This window comes from Antrostomus carolinensis, unplaced genomic scaffold (assembly GCF_000700745.2).
Source record: "Antrostomus carolinensis isolate BGI_N321 unplaced genomic scaffold, ASM70074v2 scaffold8136, whole genome shotgun sequence".
NCBI lineage: Eukaryota > Metazoa > Chordata > Aves > Caprimulgiformes > Caprimulgidae > Antrostomus > Antrostomus carolinensis.
Window position 1 is genome coordinate 43,382 of NW_010321197.1, and position 19,463 is coordinate 62,844.

A 19,463-nucleotide genomic window follows, 5' to 3' on the forward strand; every position below is an offset into this window, starting at 1 on the left:
GAGAACTACAAGTCTGCCGTGTGCTTGTGAGTGTATCGTGACATGTGCTGTAAATTCATAGTTAGGGCTGTGTTCTCTATAACAAGAGGTTGCTGTGTCTTTGTTTTGGTATTAGGTCAGGTAACAAATTCAATCAGTAGCTCTCAGAACTTTCTGTAAGTAATTCTACTGCCATATTTAATGTTGTTATTTTTTAATTCTAGGCTTGCTTAAACCCTTTATTTGCCTGTGTTTGGAGTTCATGACTGCATAGCTAAACTTCTCTCGTGTTCCGATAACATCTTGGATGCAGGCCACTTCTCAAATTTTAAACACAAAGTTGTTTCCCTCAGTTGGAGCATTGCCAAAATGAGCTGTTATATCTGAGTTAGTTCCATTAGCTACTTCCATATTCTTATGTTGCCAGCACACCTCCTTGAAATAACAGCTTTCACCAGCCTGGAGACCTTGAGTAAAGAGGTCTTGAGCTGGGTAGTGTAGCATGTTCTGCAGCTTCTCTCCTGCACGCTCCCAGCTCACTCACAGTGGGATGGCTGTGCGCTCTCTGCCTCGAGGCCTGACGTCTTCTGTGCTCTACTAAACCTTATCAAGGCTTGAATTCCTAACAGCCATAGACTTCAGTTCTGAAACACCACAAGCCTGAAAGGGATAAGATGGGTATGGGTACAGCTTCAGCCTGGCCAGGGATATTATCCAAGGCAAGGACTTTATGGTTGTGTAGGTAAGTAATCCAGCTGGGAAGGGCGCCAGGAAGGGAAGCAAGACTTAATGGAAGGAGGAGAACTAAGTGAGCCTTGAGACCCAGGGCAGGGTTTATGAATGAGAGCGTTTATCCACAAGAAAAGCCGCCCATGTGAGTAACAATTGGTGGTGTTGTAGGCTGCTTTTGATTTATAAAAAAAAAAAAAAAAGTAAATGCAGCTGTAATGTGACTTGTGTTGTTTGTGTGTGTCATCTTACAGAATATTTTGGGAGGTGACTAGGGGCCAAACGGCTGCTGCTTAAAGTTATCATAATCCCTCTAAGCCTCATTGAGCCAAACCAGCAACTGTCAAGTGAGGATGATAACTATAGCTCATGTGTGTGTCTGTCTCTTCTGAGCATAGGGTTGAGAAAACACACCCTGCCTTATTTTTTCTCTGTGTAGTAGGGATGGTTGTGGCTATAACACAGCACTGTCCATCTGGATGTCTCTGCACAGTGACAAGAGGCCAAATTTGCTTAGGCTCGGTGGATGTCTGGAGGATTGCAGCCTCCACTCTAACAGTGGGCATAAGTGGTATGTTTGGATTTAGATGTTGCCTTCTGTGCCATATACTTCCTGCTGTGTGTCCACTGCCAAATCTGTGCTTCGGATATAATACTAGGTATTTTTAATAAATTGTGTAAGGAAGCTGCTATGACATCCGCCAACTTTGGCTCTTACAGAGCCTGTCTTGCTTGTTGTCTTGTAGCTCTGTGTCTATTAGGAGACTGAAGTGTATTCAGATTTTATTTGGCTTGCTATATCTGCTTTGAATAAAGCTTCTCTTCTCTACACCACTCCCTTTACATACACTGCAGAGCGTGGTATAAAACCTATTAGCCAAGTAGTACAAAAAGCTTGGTAGTAGAAACAAACAAGTGTACTTCTTTGTACAGACTGATTTTGCTTCCCACTCACATGGTGATGTGAACTCTGGTCTTCAGTTCATGCAGCAGGATGAATCCAGTATTTCTAAACGTTTTAAAATAGTCAGAGGATGTGGAGCTGTCTGTGGCATGTTAATAGTCTTTACTTTCAATCACAAAAGCAGTTTAAAAAAAAAATCCATACACAAAGAATTCTGGTTTGAGGGGTTTCATTATTATTCATCATGCAACTCTTTCACTTCATCCACTGAAAAGTACTGGTGCCAAAACAAAAACAAAACTGTTTTAGCAAATCCTAAGTATTGAGAAACAAGCATGAGGTTTTGCAACACAGCCTGAAACTAAGGAAAGATTTCTACACTGAGATTTGTTTTATGAAGTCTCTTCCTCTCTGTTAATATTATTTGTGATTATTTCAGTAGATATCTGAAGGTATGGAATTAAAGTTGCAAGTATGCCTCTGGAGTTCAGTGAAACATGTAAAAGTGAACAAATTTTGAACCTTTTCTAGGGGAAGAAGTTCCCATTCATCATGTTTGAAATGATTCTCTTCCCTACTTGCTTCCATTCCACTTGATCTACACAGCCATTTGTTTTTCTCCTTCCCTGTCTCCCCCTGAAAATATCCTTTGCCAAAACACACATTAGAAGAGATTCAAAAATAGATACCTTGAAATGGGAAGAGCTTTAAGCTCGATATCTGTATGTGAGTGAAACAATACCTGGAGGAAACTTTTTGGTTTTGATTCCCTGGTATTCTTGCTCCCATGAGCATTTGGAACAAGCAGGTTTTTGGAGAGGGGAGCATAGGCCTGAAGATTGAAACCCATTGCGCTATTCTTTGTGCTTTTACTTGACTTCTTTTTGTCTGTGTGTCTCTTCTGTCACAAGAGCTGTGGAAGCATTCTAGGGAAATTGTCTTGTGGAGGGATGGATTAGTGTATATGTTGGTGGTAGGGGCTGTATAAAAGCTGTGCAGTAAGAGAGCCCTGCACTTCCTGAGAAAAGGACTGCTGAGGTAGAGCTTCCCTCCTTCAGAGCACAACAAGGTGATGGGCATGTACTGGAAAAGAGATGAGAAAGGGGTGTGAATGTGAAGTGAGGGTATGTGGAGTAGAAGGCTAAAGAGTTAGGCCCTTGTGTGCCTGAAAGCTTGGAGCAAGGACTTTAAAATTGGCACAGATCTTTCTCTGTAGTTTCTAATCCCATCAGGAAAACAAGAGACAGTGACTTAAGAACAAACCCCATTTCATAACTGAAGATTAGTTGATGCCTGCACTGCCACTCTTCTCATTGCTGTGATAGCAAAACAAAAAATAAATCAGTGAAACTGTTCTAAACTTGTTAGTCTTTATTGAAGAAGCTGGGTCCAGAAGAAACGGAATTAGTGACAACGCTGGTCCTGTCCCTGCCCCTCCATTGTGACCATATTGATTAGGCTGCAAGGTTGGGGAAGGGGCCTTCATTGCTTCTTCTCTTTGAATGATTAAAATTTCTCCTGAGTGTAAGGTTGGTTAATCTACAAGGAAAGAGTAACTCAGACCTGGAAGTTGAATCTGAACTCGCTTGGTTCTGAAAGATTCCTGAGTTTTCAGCTGCCTAGTTCTAGTATTTGTTTTGGAGGATCTTGTCAGACTCTGGAGGGCTGTGTAGGCAGATGCTGCTGCTTTTTATTAATTGCTGTGTCAAAATAAAAGTACTGACTGAAGCCCCATCAGACTAATTCTGGCTTTTGGGAGAGATGGGACACTGAGGGAGGGATTTAGCTATTCTTTTGGAAGAGCCATTCAGGAGCCCCGGGGCTCATGCTCAAGATAACTTAGCTTGGGAAATAAATCATAGGATTTGACTGCTGCGACCTCTTGCTCTCAGGTCTGGGTGGGAGACAAAGCGAGTACTGTTCTGAAGAGATACATGGAGGGAAAGCACACATTTAAGTGGAAGCTGGAAGCATTTGTGTGGAAGCTGGAAGCATTTGTGTAGAAGCTGGAAGCATTACTTTTGATTCCTTCAGAAAGAAGATACTGTTTCTGCAGAGCCAGACAAGATTGGGGTGGGGGGATATCAGATTTATCTTAGAATCATAGAATCATTTTGGTTGGAAAAGACGTGTAAAATCATCTTGATACGTATCCTTACAGTTAAACTTTGCTGGCTAATTATCTGGTGCAGAGTGAATGCTCTTGTGTTGGGAAATCTGCTTGCCTATATTAATTAAGAACTCAGTGCACCTCAGGGATGTTACCTGAGTGATGAGAGGCTGTGAATCTACAAGGGGTACAAGATCTCAAGGGGGAAAGCCAAGAGCAGAACAGAGCTTCTTTTCTGTTGACAGTGGCCACAAGTAATGTATTCTGTGAAGAGTACCAGCCATCAGGTACTGCTCAGGCTAATAAGCCTTGTGCCTAAAAGTAGTGACCAGATCTGGTCCCTGCATGGCCAAATCAGCCTTCGTAGCATTTCTTCTTGTAGTCAGTCTCTTTCTGGTACCATCTATCGGATTAGATGCTTCCTGTTGTCTAGTCTGCTTTTCTGAATCTTGTGTTTGCTTTGCTGTGGTGTGGTCTTAGTTATCTTTTGCCCCTGACCTCCACCAGTGACAGACATTAATAGGGAACTTGCCAAAGGCCCCAGTTGTCATCTCTTCTTTGCCCTTTCCCCCAGAATCAACTGAGCTGAATTAAATGATGCTCACTGTAAGTCTCACTTGTATTTACATTGCCTTTAGACTTCTGATATACTGAAGTTTCCCTCGTATTCTTGATAGAGGATTGGGTGTATAATCCACAGTTCATTTCCCGTGTATTCTTGATTGGGTATATAATCCACAGTTCATTAAGTATCATTTCATTCTAAGGTCATTAGTGAGTAAATTAATCTGTCGTGTTCTTACAGCAGAAAGGACAATTTTATGGCTGAACAGAGCATTAGGGCTCAGAACGATGCAAGTGTTTTGCATATATAATGCACTGGGTATTTGGGCAATGTTTGTGCATTTGTGTAGCCCCCTTGGGCTAAGCCTGAGCGTGAAAACTTGCACCAAGTGATGTGTACAGAGCGAGTCCCTCGGGGCTGCCAGCGAAGCACGGCTGCTGGGACAGTCAGAGAGATCCCAGTGTGGCAGAAGCTGCTTGTACCAAAGAACTCGGGGGGTATTTTCTGCCTGAAGTGGTGGCCGCTGAATTCCTGATTCCGAATGAAACCTCTCGGAGCAGAATGGGGGGGGGGACACATAACTGAGAGTGCTGGATCGGGGGGGGCGGTTGGGACGAGCAGTCCAACCAGCTGCCATTTCCCGCTGTTGGATCCTCTCCCCGCCTCCTGCGGGCTCACCTGGGTCGCCGTAACCAGCGACCGGGTGCGATTATCCCGAGGAATGGGAGACCGTGTATTTCAAGGAATGGGAGGCTGATGATGGAATGATGCAGACGGCTTCAGTGGTGGAAGTCTACACCTGTGGGTGCGCCTTACGCTTCGTTGCTTATCCAATACATGTTCTTCCACGTGGTTGGTGGAGTAGCGACTTAAGTAATGTTTTTACTAAATATTGAGTGATGTTTCTGGACTTGATGAAACGAATGTGGCGTATTCCCTTCAAACACAGAGTGGTTAGCTAATTTGCAGCGCCTGTGTGTTTTGAGCGAGACTTGTCAGCTAGCTCTTGAGGGAATGTGGCAATTCAACAAGCAGAAGTGTATGGTGATGTGAAACATCCTAAAAGAAGCCAGGGAATTACATCTCCTGACAAAATGCTGAAAAATTTAAAGTTAATGCAAGGAACTACTAATAATTTTTGGATATCTGATTTTCTAATATAAAAGGCCTTTGATAATGATTAAAGCTACAGCACAATTCTGTCTCACATTTTTGTGCCTAGCCAACACAATGAGGAGGTCTGTGTTTAAAAGGGGAAGGAAAAAAAAACCTGCTGGCTTTCAGCCTGTTGGAGTTAGATTTATTTATAAGTCTGCATCTGCAGTGCTTGCTGTATTTGTCCATATGACTCAAATTGCATCCACTCATTTAGATCTACTGAAGCATGAGGGACTTGGAATGAAAAGTCTGTGTAAAATAGTAGACCTGTCAATGAATAAATAATTTTGATATATGCTCATAGTTCTTAGGAGTAAATCCTTAACCATATAATTGGATAGAGAGAAACTGAAAGGATTCCTATTAGGTGTCTGAGATTATTTTTTTTTTCCCCCATTTAAATTGATAGGATCCAAAGAAAGCCCCTTAAGTCTCTAAAGAGCTTTTCATGCTGAGATAGTATTTATTTTTTTAAAAAAATCTGGTCTTACTGTAAAGGAACTTACTCTATACAATTCCAGAAAGCGAAAATAGACAGATAGGCAGTGCTATCAGGTAACGAGCATGGTGCTGGCTCCGAGGCTTAGTTACCATCAGTTGACTGAATCTGACTTTAAATAAGAAACTTTGAGAAGATGAGAGAAGAGGCAATGACTGTAGGCATTTTATTTTAAATGCACTAAATCCTTTTAAAAATAAATAAATAAATACATGCCATGAACCACGGTGTATTTTGCTCATCCTGCTCATGTGTATGCTTTTGTGATCTCTGTCAGTGGTCTCTTGTAAGCATAATGTGACAGCAGGGGCCTCTCTCCACCCTTCAGGGCACTGTATATTATCAAATAATGTGGTCTCTGCTCTCTTTGTTTAGGGACACTTGTTTTTCAGATAAAAATAAGTATCTGTTCTTTTTTGCACATTAAGAAATCTTGTTCTGTGAGTATCTAAGATAGTTGGGAAGAGTCGTAGTGGAACAGCGCTTGAAGGTGCACATTCATGGGTGGGAAAGACTGTCACAGTCCAGAGTGATGTTCTGGGTGTGAAGTATAAACACACTGGCTCCTCCAGGATACCAGCACTAATTTCTTTTTTTTTTGTGTGTGTGTGTGTTTGTGTGTGTTTTTTCTTGTTTACCCAGCCCCTTCTATGGAGAAGACTTTTACTGTGAAATTCCTCGGACCTTTCGCCATCTGTCATTTTATATTTTTGACAGAGATGTTTTTCGAAGGGATTCCATCATAGGTATGTGTTCATAAATTATTACTTTCTTTACAGCTTGCTTCTCTTGGATTTTGACTGTTAGATCGTACGTAGTGTTATGAGTTGGGGTCTTGACAGGACTGACAGTGACAGTCCTGCTCAGTATTGTCCTTTTTTGTCAGGTGACAAAAATGCCTTCACTATTAGGTATTTTTAAAAAGGCTGTGAGATAAATGCTGTCTGTTATGATGGTAAATGCAGATTGCAGTTTAACTGAAACAAGCAATAAAGCATTGTTTAAATGTTGGCAACATCATTTGTTACTCCACTTTTATTTTTAAGGCCTTTAGTCTTGCAGTTTACCAGGGCTCATTACACTTACCTGCATGCAGTATTGTTAAACTGTTACTACCTTCATGACATGCAGAGTAATAGCTACTGGTCACAGGAACCCACAGTACAACAATGACAGGATTTTATAGAGAGTATCAGAGCAAGCTGTTGCCTGTGGAATAGCTCTGTAAGACATCCAGTGCCTGTTTGACATGGGCAACTCTGCTTTTTCAGGTATTATTTGCGATGCATTTCACCTGCAGCAAATTGCATGACACTCCATTTATCTCTTCAGGGATAAAAATCTTGTAAAAGCCTAGTTGTTATTGAGGGGAACAGTTTCCACTTTAAGTCATTTTAACTGCTTGGATTTTTTTCAGATTTTCATCTCTTGCTTTTGAAATAAGTCATGTATTACTACTACTGTTTTTCTAATTCCAGTATAACATGATTATAGCTGTGAATGAAGTGTGTGTTTCTTGGCAGAGCATGTAGTGAGGAAGCTGCCTGATGCTGAGCAGCAGTTTGTATAGTGCTGTAAAATGCATGATGTTGAAGTGCATGGAGTGGTGGTGCATATCACTTTGTATGTATCTTTACATCACATTGTTTAATCAGGCACTCATTGGCTTTTTCTTTAACTACCGTTCGTTTTACATTTTACATATGAGTTAGCTGAGTTGTCATTCTCTCTCTGTCTCACTGAGCTTGTGTGTGTACAGCATCTGGCAATCTGGCATCCTCTGGGGAGGGGGTCAGTTTCTGATTTTTGAGTGAGCTTTTGGAAAGCTTTTTGGTCTCTCTAATTTCTAGTTGCCCCTTGTAATGTGAAAGTAATACATCCTTTCTTTCAACTGATGAGTTTTTCATTGTTGAAATTGTCTCACCTGATCTGTGTGTCAGCTGCCGTGACCCATGAACAGGCTGTGGACTGGGGTTTTTCTTGCTCAGGGCTTTACCCCTTGTCTTGGAACAAGGGTCTCTGAACACTTAACACAAGCCAGACCCATGAAATTGCAGATGGAGAAGTGCAAATTGTTTCCTTTTCTCCTCCAAAGTTCCTGTTTTAATAATCAAGTGCTGACATTGGAGGGGAATTCTTCAAGAGCTGCTAGAGTAATCTTGTCTTAAAGGTAGTGGGATCAGTTTATGAAAAGAAAGACTTGCAGGAGATATAAAGAGACTTTTATTTGGGTGCTCGAATGATTGATTTGGTTTCTATTTTTACCTACCTCTTCAGGAAAAAGCAATGCTGACTTTTGTACGTGTTGCAGAATCCATAGGTAGACAGACTGGTGTGTTACTATACAGATGTACCACTAAAAGTCAAAACTCCAGTGTTACCTGTCTACATTGAGATTTTACAGTGCATATTGGCTATTACAGTCTGAGCTTGCCCCTCTTCCTCCCTCTGTTCCCCTCCCTCCTTATCACAGGCATATTTTGAGGAGCATTTCAAAGCTGTGGAAGTGTGACGAATAGCAGTGGAGAATTACTGACACTGTGATACTAACTGTAGGTTCTGCCTGTAATAGGAAAACGTTCTGGAAGGAGAACAGTGCTGTGGAGTAACTGTGTGAAGTTATTTTCAGTAGTTCCTTCTGAACAGGAGTCAGCAGCAGCAAAGCTAAACAGTGGAGTTTTTTTCAGAAAGGGAGCTCTCATTGGGACAAAGCCTGTAATATTTAAAAGGAATAACTGCTCTGTGCATATCTTCAGCTCAGACTTGAGAGACCTTTTCTTGAAGAGGCTTGAGCAAGAGAGGTTTGGAAGAGGTCCCTACTGAAAAAGTTTGGTTAGAGTAGTGCTAGATTAAGCTCTTTTCCACTGAACCACCAGATGCTGCAAATAGGGGCCCTTTGTTTGCATGACAGAGATTGCTTGTTATATTATGTCATCATGAGACATTTCTGCTGAATAAAATGTGGTTACCCGTGCTCATCCAGCAATGAACTTTCTCAGAGAAGTGAGTTGGGGGTTGTGTTCCATCCAGGGAGACTAATTTTAAATTCAGATATTACTGAGCTTGTGAATTTGCCTGTGTTTCCTGTGTGTTCTGGTGTGTTTAAGACATCTGTTTGCATTGTTTGTTTGGCTGGTTCTGAGGGGGTTTCGAGACAGAGAGGTGACAGAGTGCGTGTGTGTCAGAATGGTGAGATTTTGGCACGTAGCTGGTTTTTTAACATGGTTGGCTAGCAGAGTTCCTTTTGAATCATTATTTAGTGTTGCCAGAACTCTCTCTTGGTGTTGTAGTATTGATTTCCAGGGTGACTGGAGCTCAGAGTAGGCATGCTTTTATTTCTTCAAATATAAAGTACAAGTTTGTAATAGTAAATTCAATAGCATACGAAATGCAACTCAGTGTGTGACAGATGAGAATGCTCAAGCCACCAAAAGCGGAAGGCGTGGGGGCGAGAAAATGAAAAACAAGAACCCCCTGAAACCTCTGACAGAAACTTCCGAGGAGCACCAAACAAATTCAGAAACTGGGACACATGTGTAGCAGATACATTTGGGAATACACTGTTGTATTTCGGCATACAGGATGGAAGGATTGTGCAGATAAAGATATCTTTGAGTCTGCATGTTTGCGTGTTACATTTGCATTTTCCTAATCATCATTTGCTAAGTCATCTAGGATTTTGTAAGTTCAACAGATACAACTCTTGAACAACTGTGTCTTGGAAGAATCTTCGGTGACAGTTGAAATGCAAATAAAATGAAGAAAATGCAGAGCTCTGGATCTGAAATAGGATTTGTCTTTTTTAGAGAAAATGTGGCAAATACACAGTTACTGTGCAAGTAAACTAGTCTTAAGTTGTTGTTTAGTTGATACTGTGTGTCTTGAGTGTTACTGGCTAGAGTTTATGTATTGATTTATTTATATAGTGTGTTGAGATGCTTTGAGTAGGAAATGTACTACTGAAAGTCATAGCAAATTCCATTGAAAATTAGATTTGTCTGTTTGTTTCCAAATGATCAAATAGGAGTAGTAGGCTAATTTGATGGAACATGTCTGTGTAATACAAACGATAGGTGTTTCCATCTAGTTGTTATAATGAGAAAAATACTGAGGAGAAGGGGTTAACTTGGAAAACTGTCATTTAGTACCCCTCCAGTAGTAATGGGGAAAAAAGATACCTCTGTCTGGATGCAGTAGAAGGAATATTAGGATAGCAGTACTGCTAAATAAGGCAAATGTAAATGTATGTTCTTCAATGGTTGTATTTTGATATTTAGTTTTCAACTTTTTAGAAACGTTGAATGAGGCAAGCTGTGCCATTACAGTGGGGCAGAAGGCTTTTCTCAGCCTTTAATAATTGAGCTGGATTTAGTGAAGAAAACCATCTCCACAGTACCCCCTGAGCTGCTGTTCTAGGTGTGTAATGAACAGTTCAGGCTGCCAGGCTGTGACCTTGATCATACAGATCAGTTAAAAAAACAGGAAATGTGCCACACCAAGACATTTAATGTTGCACTGACAGAATAGTTAATATCATATACCCTTCAGGTGGCAAGTACACAAATTATTTATCCTCTACTTAAATTGCAAATCATGTTTGGTTTTTTTTCACCCCAGCACTTCATTTGTTTTGGTAACAGATGCATGTAACTGACTTGCTAACATCTCTGTTAAGCCTAAACTTGAACAGAACAAAATGCACTCCCTGTGAAGTTCTGAGGGGAAAAAGTAAATTCACCGTATCAAATTGTGGCCTCTGTACTGCACTGAGGAGTAAGAACTTTGCTCTGTCAGTCTGTGGTACTCCTGACTGAGAGGGATGCTTGGTGCTGTGCTGGTGGGAACAGAACAGCACTGAATAAAGCTCAGGTGAAATGCCGAAGCTCTTCAGTGAAGGAGCAGGAGGCCAGTGGGGAGAAGACTAGCGAGGGATTCTGTTAATTACATTTATGATAACTGCTGTAAGTCGCCTTCATAGAGGTTATTATGTCTGTTCGACAACAAACTGAAACTCTTGTGGCCATTGTATCCTGGCAGGTTGTAACTGTCTTCCTGCTTAATACCAGATGAGCTGAAGCAAAGTAAGGAAGCAAACCAGATTTGCCTTTGGAGGCAGTTAAACTTAGCTGCTCTGGACTACAGTAGATTAAACCAAATCATAGCTCATGGACACTCTCATGGAATGAAAACACCCGGGAGCTGAAAGTTGTTTGAGGCTTGCATGCTTGAGGTGACTGTGCCTTTGTTAATAACTACTTCCAAGGTTGAAGATACGGGTCTGTAGAGTTGCCAACACTTATTACCCAAAGTCCAAGCAAACTATCTATCATTATTAGATAACTGTTGCCAAATGTAGCTGAAGCATGACCTTTGGATTATTAATTTAAAAGAAAAATTGAAAAAGAATCATCCCTGCTAAACTGTGCTTCTTACTAGCTCAGTCAATGAAAGATCTTCAAATATAGCATGAAGCAGAAATTAAGATTTCAATAGAAAATCGTGTTCCTCTGTTTCTTCCACTCTGACCATGGCTTAGGCAGCAGTCATAACTTGGTTTACTGTTTCCGTGATGTACTGTTGGATGACATGGGAATAATAGCTGCTCAGTATGGTATAAATATAGCTACTAATGAAATAAAGGAAACAGATGACTCTGTCCCACAATGACAAGTCTCAAGAAGCTGTAAACTAGAATTACCCTGAGAAGATTCTCTACAGTTTCGTAGAAAGCCTAAAATAAATACTTTCTGCATAGAAGAAATTGTTAGGATGCACTCACAATATCTTTTAACATAACATACCATGGCCACAAAGGCAGGAAAACAAAGTTGAGCTTTCAAAAATACGTATTTTTCCTTTTTCCTCCTACAAGTACACATATTATAAACAAAACTATTGAGCATAATGTGCTAGAACCTTGACTGTCCTTTTATGCAACCCTCTTCCTCTTGTTAATACTACCTGTATTTGGAATATCACCATAGACCAATCCTCCCAGCTTACCTCTGACTGCTGTGGTTTGAGCTGGGCTTTCTGTATTCTCTGCAGTACTTGACCTGTCTCAGCACTAGCAGGTGTTAGGCAGTCTCTGTCTGCTTTATGCCTCGCTTGAACTAAGCAAAGACTGGCACTGTGAAGAAGCTGCAGTAGCAGTGGCTTCTGGTGGCAGTACCTGGAAGGGGCTGGTGATGGAGCAGAGGAAGGAGATAGCTGCTCACAGTCTGGGTGGCTGCTGTAAGGCAGACAACAGTGGCTGCAAGGCTAGGTTTTAGGATTGCTCTCCCATTGCAACCAGCCACGGGCTGTGCCACCTTTCTCAAATGCATGGACATTTTAATGGCCCAGAGAGCAGCTGGTAGAAGATTGATACCAGAGGTATGGTTGGGTAGGTTTGTGGTTGATGGGTGGGTTGGTTTGTTTGTGTTTAACAGGAAGGGAGAATAGATATTGCGATGCAAGCCAGGTGAGATCTTTAGGACTGTGGCCAGCAAAACTACCGTGGTAGAGGATAGTCCATGCAATGCTGCAGCTTGCTTCTTTTAAGGGTGGAAGCTATGTCTTATCTACAGCCTGCTTTTCTCTGCCTTATTATCCAACATAAATCCCCCAAAGGGGGAAAAATGAGTTTCATAAGTTCTTTTCGTATTATATTTGCACTAGCTATTCAAAATACAAACAAAACTGGGGTCATGAATATAGTAGACCTCAGTACTGTGAAGGATGCACCGCTGCTGCTGTGCTGGAAGTGTTCTGCCGTTAGCACCACTGATTCTTACCCATGGTAGCAGATGGTCTAGTAGTGCTTGTGCTTCATGGTGCACTGCACAGGAGCCGGGAGGGAGCCATTCTGCTGCTTCCAAGGCTCTGAAGCCTTATGTTGCCCCTAATTCTCATCCTTATCTCCCTAATCCTCAAGTAGGGAGGTCACTTGTTTCAGTCTTTTTCAGTGTTACAGGAGGGGTGAGTGAATTTGTGCTGTTTTTGAACAAGGCAGGCATCTAGCCCTTTTTGTCTTGCAAAGGTTCTGTACTTTTATTGGATGACAAATAACCTTTCATACAGATAATTATAAAATTCCAGGTAGTTTGGAACACCAGTGATGCTTCTTAGTTGGAGATTTCGAGGTAATTAAAGTTTTGTAAGACTTTCACAGCCTAAAATGTTGATTAAAATCGATTCCAATTTGTCCTTAGTCTTTCCAGCTATTGAAAGTGACCCTCCTTGTGCACCTTCATGTCAGTTATTTTAAATGAATTAATTGGTATAGTGTGTCTGTGCACTTAATATACTATCATGAAGCAACTTCTGAACTAGCTTCCAGGTCCTCTTACTGCCTAATGTTGCAACACATAGGAGGCAAAGTAGTCTCTGCCCAGAGCTGAGAGAAGACTGAATTAATTAGGTGTTTGAGGCCTTTTAACATATGACTCAGAGCTAACCCTTTGCTATAAATTAACTATACTGTACTTGGTGTTAATGGAGGATGTATTAAAAATATTACATTATATTGCTTCAGCTCACTTGGCAACAGTATGCAAAGTTCTGTGGTTTTCACTGTGCAAGTATGCCAACATAAAGTTAACCTAAAGAGAAGGTACAAGAGCTCCTGAAATGCTCTGGTTTTAGGGTTCTGCAATATAACTGTTGGATCCTTTTTCAGGTAGAGCCTTGTGCCCTTTTAAAATTACAAACTCCTGCCATATCACTGTCAACTTCTTTTTTGATAGAGGAATATTATCTTCTAATCTAGCATCTGATGTAAATATTCACATATCTCAGCTGTGAGGTAAACACTCTGCAAACTCGCAAATGAGTACTAAAAGGTGAGATGTAATCCTCAAACTAGTGCCTAATCCTTTTGTCACCAAAGGTAATCCAGGCAGAAGGTAGTTGTAACTGGATGGAGAATGCCTGAACCAAAGTATCAACTCTGTTAGTCTTTGTATGGAAATGTCAGATGCTGAATTAACAAGCCTAGGCATGTCCAGAGACAAGCTAGTGGGCTGCACTGACTTGCCTGGGAAGAGGTTTTTCAAACTCTAGTGAGGGACGGGCACTGGGGGTGTGGTGCTTCCACAAACACTCTCCCAAGTGGTGAAGCCAGAAATCCCTACTCATCTCGGTTGCATATTTCTGCCTCTGTGCCCAAATTATTGAACTTCTGCTCTCTTCTAGTTGTGTTAATGTGACTCTTGAGTGGGGAAGCTGTAAAACAGGTCAGCTGAAATGATCTATGTGTAAGAAATGCCAACAACACCCACACATGACCCCTAAAACTTACTACTACTTCCATTCTCCTCCCCTAGAATGTTTATTTTCATTGTTAGGTGTTTTTTCCTTTGGATCGGTTTCCTCAGGAGTTTCAGTGCAGCCTGCTGCAAGGACAGGGGTGCATGGGTGGGGAAAGTAGGAAGCTCTTAAATCAGTTTGCACCAGAGATTGTAAAGTGGAATTTGCAGCCTTAGGACCATCCAAGCCCTGGATAGTAACTTCATTCATCAGTGAGCTGGCCGCGTGTTTGAAATAATAGTTGTTGGTAGATGGTTTGTTTTTTACCTAAAGAGAGATTCACAGAAGGAAGGGGTCAGGTGTGACATGTCACGTCTTTGCTTGGAACACAGGACTTAGGATTTCAATGTGCCAGTGAACTGGGGGGAAAGAGGGAAATTGCTGCCGTATGGGTGAAGAATGTGCAGGAGTGTGTGGGCTTTCTCCAGCCTGAGGTCCTGGTGAATGTCAGACTTGGGAAAGAAATTAGTTCAGATGCGAAGAATGCTTTTACCTCCTCGTGGCTGGTCTTATTGCTGAGAATCTCACTTTTAAAAATGTGACTTAACTAAGTTTTGAAACTACACCTTATACTGTTCAGCATACTTTGCTGTTTCCTGCCTCCTCCCATATGGTGTCTAAAGCTTAAACAGACTCAGACTCCCTGTAGCCTGGGGTGGCTCTGAGGAAACCAGCAGGAGTGGCTGGTTGCCTCAGGTGCAAGTTTTTGAGTCTCTCACTGCTGCCTGGCAGCCACCCAAGTCTTGAGAAAGAGCACAGGACAATGGGCTCAGTTTGGGAGCGTGCTGAAGAACCACAAAGAGGAAAATGTTGTGTAAATGAGTGGTGGTAAACCTTTCTGACCTCTTGTGTCAGGTTTGTCTTCAAGGAGAATTGTAGGCCCTTCTTGTGTAGCATCAGGTCAAATGCCAGGTGCCAACAACTTGTGATTGTTGGCCTGGCTTTAACCTTGGTCTGTTGAGGCTAGAAGGTGTTTGAGCCAGGTCAGACGTAGGTCAGCCGGTGGCAGAGCAGTGACTGTATAGAGGAGGGCAGGACCTGACCATGCCCAGCACCTGCACTGTGGTTTATGTGGGCCTGGTGATGAGGGGGAGGAGTGTGGGTTGGGTGAGCGCATGGACACGGCTGGTGCAGTCAAAGAGTTATGAACAGGACTTGTGCAGGGCCCTCCTGTACACAGAGCATTGTTTAATAGGGCAGATCAAACAATCTGCCCTACCAGTAATATATCTCTGTGTATGTTTAGACTAGTCAAAAGTGTAGGCCCTTTGTTTTTCTCTCTCTTCCTCCTCCTGGGCTTTTTTTTTTTCCCTAGTAGATTTTTCTCCTTTGTGGATGATTTGGTACACAGTGAAAAACCCTGGATTCCAGCCAGCCCAGTAAATAAGTTTCACTCATTAATAGGACTTGCTTGTGTGCAGAGCAAACAGTGCTGTTCAAACAGTTTCCTAATCAAAACCGTTGTACCACCATGTTAACCCTCTTAAAGCTGCAGGTATGTGCAGTGGCTTCCAAACACGTTGTGCTGCGGTTAGTCAGACCTGCCTGGCTTATCTTGCCATCCTTGATGTAGAGAGCAGCGGAACTCCCTGCTGGAAGAGGGGACAGGGGTAATACCATTTGTGCCACATCCAGGTGCAGATGTTGGTGAAATTGTCCTTGAGTTTTCCACAAGGACGCTCCCCGCGTGGGAGGCGGCTGTGAGTGAGACTGATGGAAAGATACGGGCGATGCTGTTTGGGGAGCGCATGTTACACTGCAGTCAGGTGGAGGATTTCTGCGGGAGATTAAAGGGTACGGTGAGGATAGCAAGCAGTGAAAGTAAACAATTTCAAATGAGATCCAAACCAATTATTGTAAGGTCAAGCATTTAAATGTATTCCTCTTTCAAAATGTTTTAGAGAAACTAGGTTGCCTACAAACTGCTGTGGTTGGAGAACAAAAGCAGAAGTTTAGAAAATACACAGCCATCGTTACAGAAGTTCTCAGCAGCGTAACTTGGTGTCCTCTGTTCAGCGCAGTTCCAATGTCTTATTTACCCTTTCTGCCATATTATTTTGTAGGTTTGTGTAATTTAATTATTGCTTTTCTAAGAAGTTTCAAGTTGATTGCTCTGCATACCCAATAAAGAGCCTGGTAATGAATCTGTCTCGTTAATCTCTAGTTTAATGTTTGCCAGGAGATGGATCTGGTAATCTCTAAAGGACAAGTAGATGGAGGAGAGTGCTGAGGGCAGAATGAGCAGGACTTTGGAGTAATGGGTCAGCAGCTCTGTGGAAGGCAGAGCAGAAACCCTGGCAGCTGTGGAAGGATGGCAGAATAGTTTAGAAACTGGGACTGGAAATCTGGAAACTGTCACCAGAAGCAGCCCAAGGGTGACAGGAGCACGCAGCAGCAGCTGCAGCAGGGTATGCCGAGCAGCCCCAAACAGGAGGACTGGGTGGAGCCATCTGACAACAGCAGAGGAAAAAGGCCAAAATTTGAGGGAACACTGCGGTGTAATAACTTACTGCTGGGACTTTAGTAAGCTTTTAGATTTCAGAAGGGAGAATGCTTTGTGTTTGCCATTTTCATAGTCTTCCATCATATGGAATTTTTTTTTCTTTTTTTGGTAAATGTATTCTGTTAACATTTGCTGAGGTAATGTATTACTGACCTCTGGCCAAACTGCATGGGTTTGGGAAGCCTTGGAAATCTCTCTCCTGCTTAGATTGTGTCCACTGGTGTATTTGATCTAGCAGGATTTGATTAAAGAAAGTCTGTGTTTCTGTAGCAAAGCAGAGGTTGCAAACTGTATGTGAGCAACTGTCACAGAAAGTCTGCTAACAAACCACACTGCCAAAAAACCAGCTTTCTCGAGCCTCGTGAACGTCTCTGGCTGTCCTGGATTCTTTCATTTTGAACATGCTGCTTTGCTCAGTGCCTGGGGAACCACCCAGCCCCAGCTGCCTTCTGAGGATCATGTGCTCCTCAGGCATACCACGCTCTGCTTTGTATATACAAAGACAGACGTTTGGAAAAAGTTTCATTGCCCCTCAGAGAGTGCTTTTAATGATGCCTGAGAGAGACTGGGCAAGAGAAAAATTTCAGCTTTACATATATGTTAGCCTTTAGCATGTATGTACATTAGTTCACAGCATGGAACTGGCTGCTCTTGTGATAAATATCAAAACAGCTAATTTGGGAGAGGTAAGAGGGGGTTACAAAGGTGAAGGGAAAAGGTCTGCTGTGATTTATTTCCCACCCTGTACAGTCAGGGATAGTACTTGGGTGGCTGTGGGTTTCAGAATGCAAACTGTGCAAGATTTGAGGGAGGTAGGTAAGTCAACAGGGACTCAAAATGCAGATCTGAGAATCTGCTGTGACTTGGCAGCTCTAGTTGCTGCCCTTCTCCTATGAAAATACATTGTGAAAAGCCTTTTCCTAAAATATTGTTAGTGATAACCCTGTGCGTGGTACTTTATTTTGGGATTGTTACAGATATCTGCCTCAAAAATCTCTCTCCAACAGTTTTCGAGCTTTTTATCTCACAAGTTTAATTGTCTTGTCAAAGTAGTAATAATGGTATTTTTACTGTAAGCATACTTACAAGCTTATCCACAGAGCTCGGTGCTTCAGTCTGTTAGGTGAGTATGATGTTAGGAATTTTGAAGTCTTTCACAATATGAAGTGGAAAAAGCTACTCATCAGAAATAATTATGTATTGTGTAAAGAAGTATGCCCTGAAGAAATCTTTCGTTGCTCTGAAGCCTTTCCTGAATAGGACAGTCCTTAAATCATTGTTTTAAAAACACAATTTTTATGGAAATGAACTTTGGGGGAGCTACAGCATGTCTTAAACTGTGCTTCTGGTTTGTTTTATTTCCAGGAAAGGTAGCTATACAGAAAGAAGATCTGCAGAAGTATCATAACAGAGACACCTGGTTTCAACTCCAGCATGTTGATGCTGATTCAGAAGTACAGGTGAGATTATCTTGGCAAAGGAGTATTTGTACCAGGGCCATGGCAGCTTTATGGGTTCCGTGGCTCTAGGACAGATGTGTTGCTTCCCTACAAGAAAGAAGCGTTGCTCACTAGTATGGTTTAGGTTTCTCTGTGTGTGTGTGTGTGTGTGTGTGTGCAGGGTGAATTACAAGTGCGCGTAAACCGATGGGGCCAGGATTCTGCCTACAGAAATTAAACTATGTGAACTATCAGGGTCACTGATACAAGGAGGGGTGTGGTTATCTCAAGTGTCATGTAACTTCAAAACCCTATAAATAACTGTTGATTCCTCAGGGAGTGGAGCCACCTTGAAAAGAGTATCTGCAGGTACTGTTTTTAAGTAATTCTGTAGGCAGGTTGTTACAGGAATGGCAATAAGTACATCTCAGACCAAAGAAAACCCTCATTGCCAGATTTCTAGGCCCTGCTCCAAACCATGGGAATGCTGATAATTGTGTCACTTCAGCTCCATTTAGGGTTTAGTACTTTGCAGATTTTGGTACACAGTGAGACACTTTTTTTAGTACTTAACCTCTTTTGAAGCAGATTCTATTTTCTGTTATGATATTAGCTCTTGTGAAAAAAGTCATTATAACAAAGCAAGAAATTAAAATGAAATAGCAGGATATCAAATCAATATAAATACGTTACATTTTTCTTTTTTTCCTGTAGATATGTATTACAGGTCACTTTTGAACCAAATTATTTGCTTAGGAGGCCACAGACATGAATGTCTGACCTGTGCAGCAGTCTCCAATAAGTGGAAGGGGAAATGCTGTTTAGGTACGGCCGAGTGGTAGGGATGGACATAATGTCTTGGCTTATCGGTCTGCATGCAGGTCTGCACATACCAGGTCAGAAAATGACACTTAAAATGCACCCTCGTTCCAACATGTAGTGTGGTTATGTGTAGTTAAGCCTGTGTGAAAATACATTCAAGGTTAGGTTTTCTGTTCATTTGGAGAGTCAAATAGTACACCATTGTGCACATGATGCAAAGAAAGCCTCATGACATCCTGTTCAGTCTGTAACATTCTCTTGTAAAATATCGATCCTCTTTAATGCCACATTTCATTGCCAGTGGTGATGGAAAGGCTTTTAATAGCCTTTTAACTTTGAGGTCTGTTCTGTTTGCCCTGGTCTCCTGTTCTTATCCCAAAGCCTCTTATGACAGTGACTTTAAAACAATACATTTAGTGTTTATTTCCTGCAGGATATGAAAACTTTCCCTTTGCAGTTTATGAGT

The 19,463-nt window shown here is 41.8% G+C and overlaps 1 protein-coding gene across 2 annotated transcripts in view; it reads left to right on the forward strand.

Annotated features, from left to right (window-relative positions):
- The window catches only part of LOC104526404 (ras GTPase-activating protein 3), a 97,244-nt gene that overhangs the window by 5,923 nt on the left and 71,858 nt on the right, over window positions 1-19,463 (forward strand). For both annotated transcript variants that reach the window (XM_010169846.1, XM_029085419.1), the window contains 2 exons: window positions 6,587-6,690; window positions 18,102-18,196. In XM_010169846.1, coding sequence (XP_010168148.1) covers window positions 6,587-6,690; window positions 18,102-18,196 — 199 coding nt within the window. The remainder of the gene's footprint in view (window positions 1-6,586; window positions 6,691-18,101; window positions 18,197-19,463) is intronic.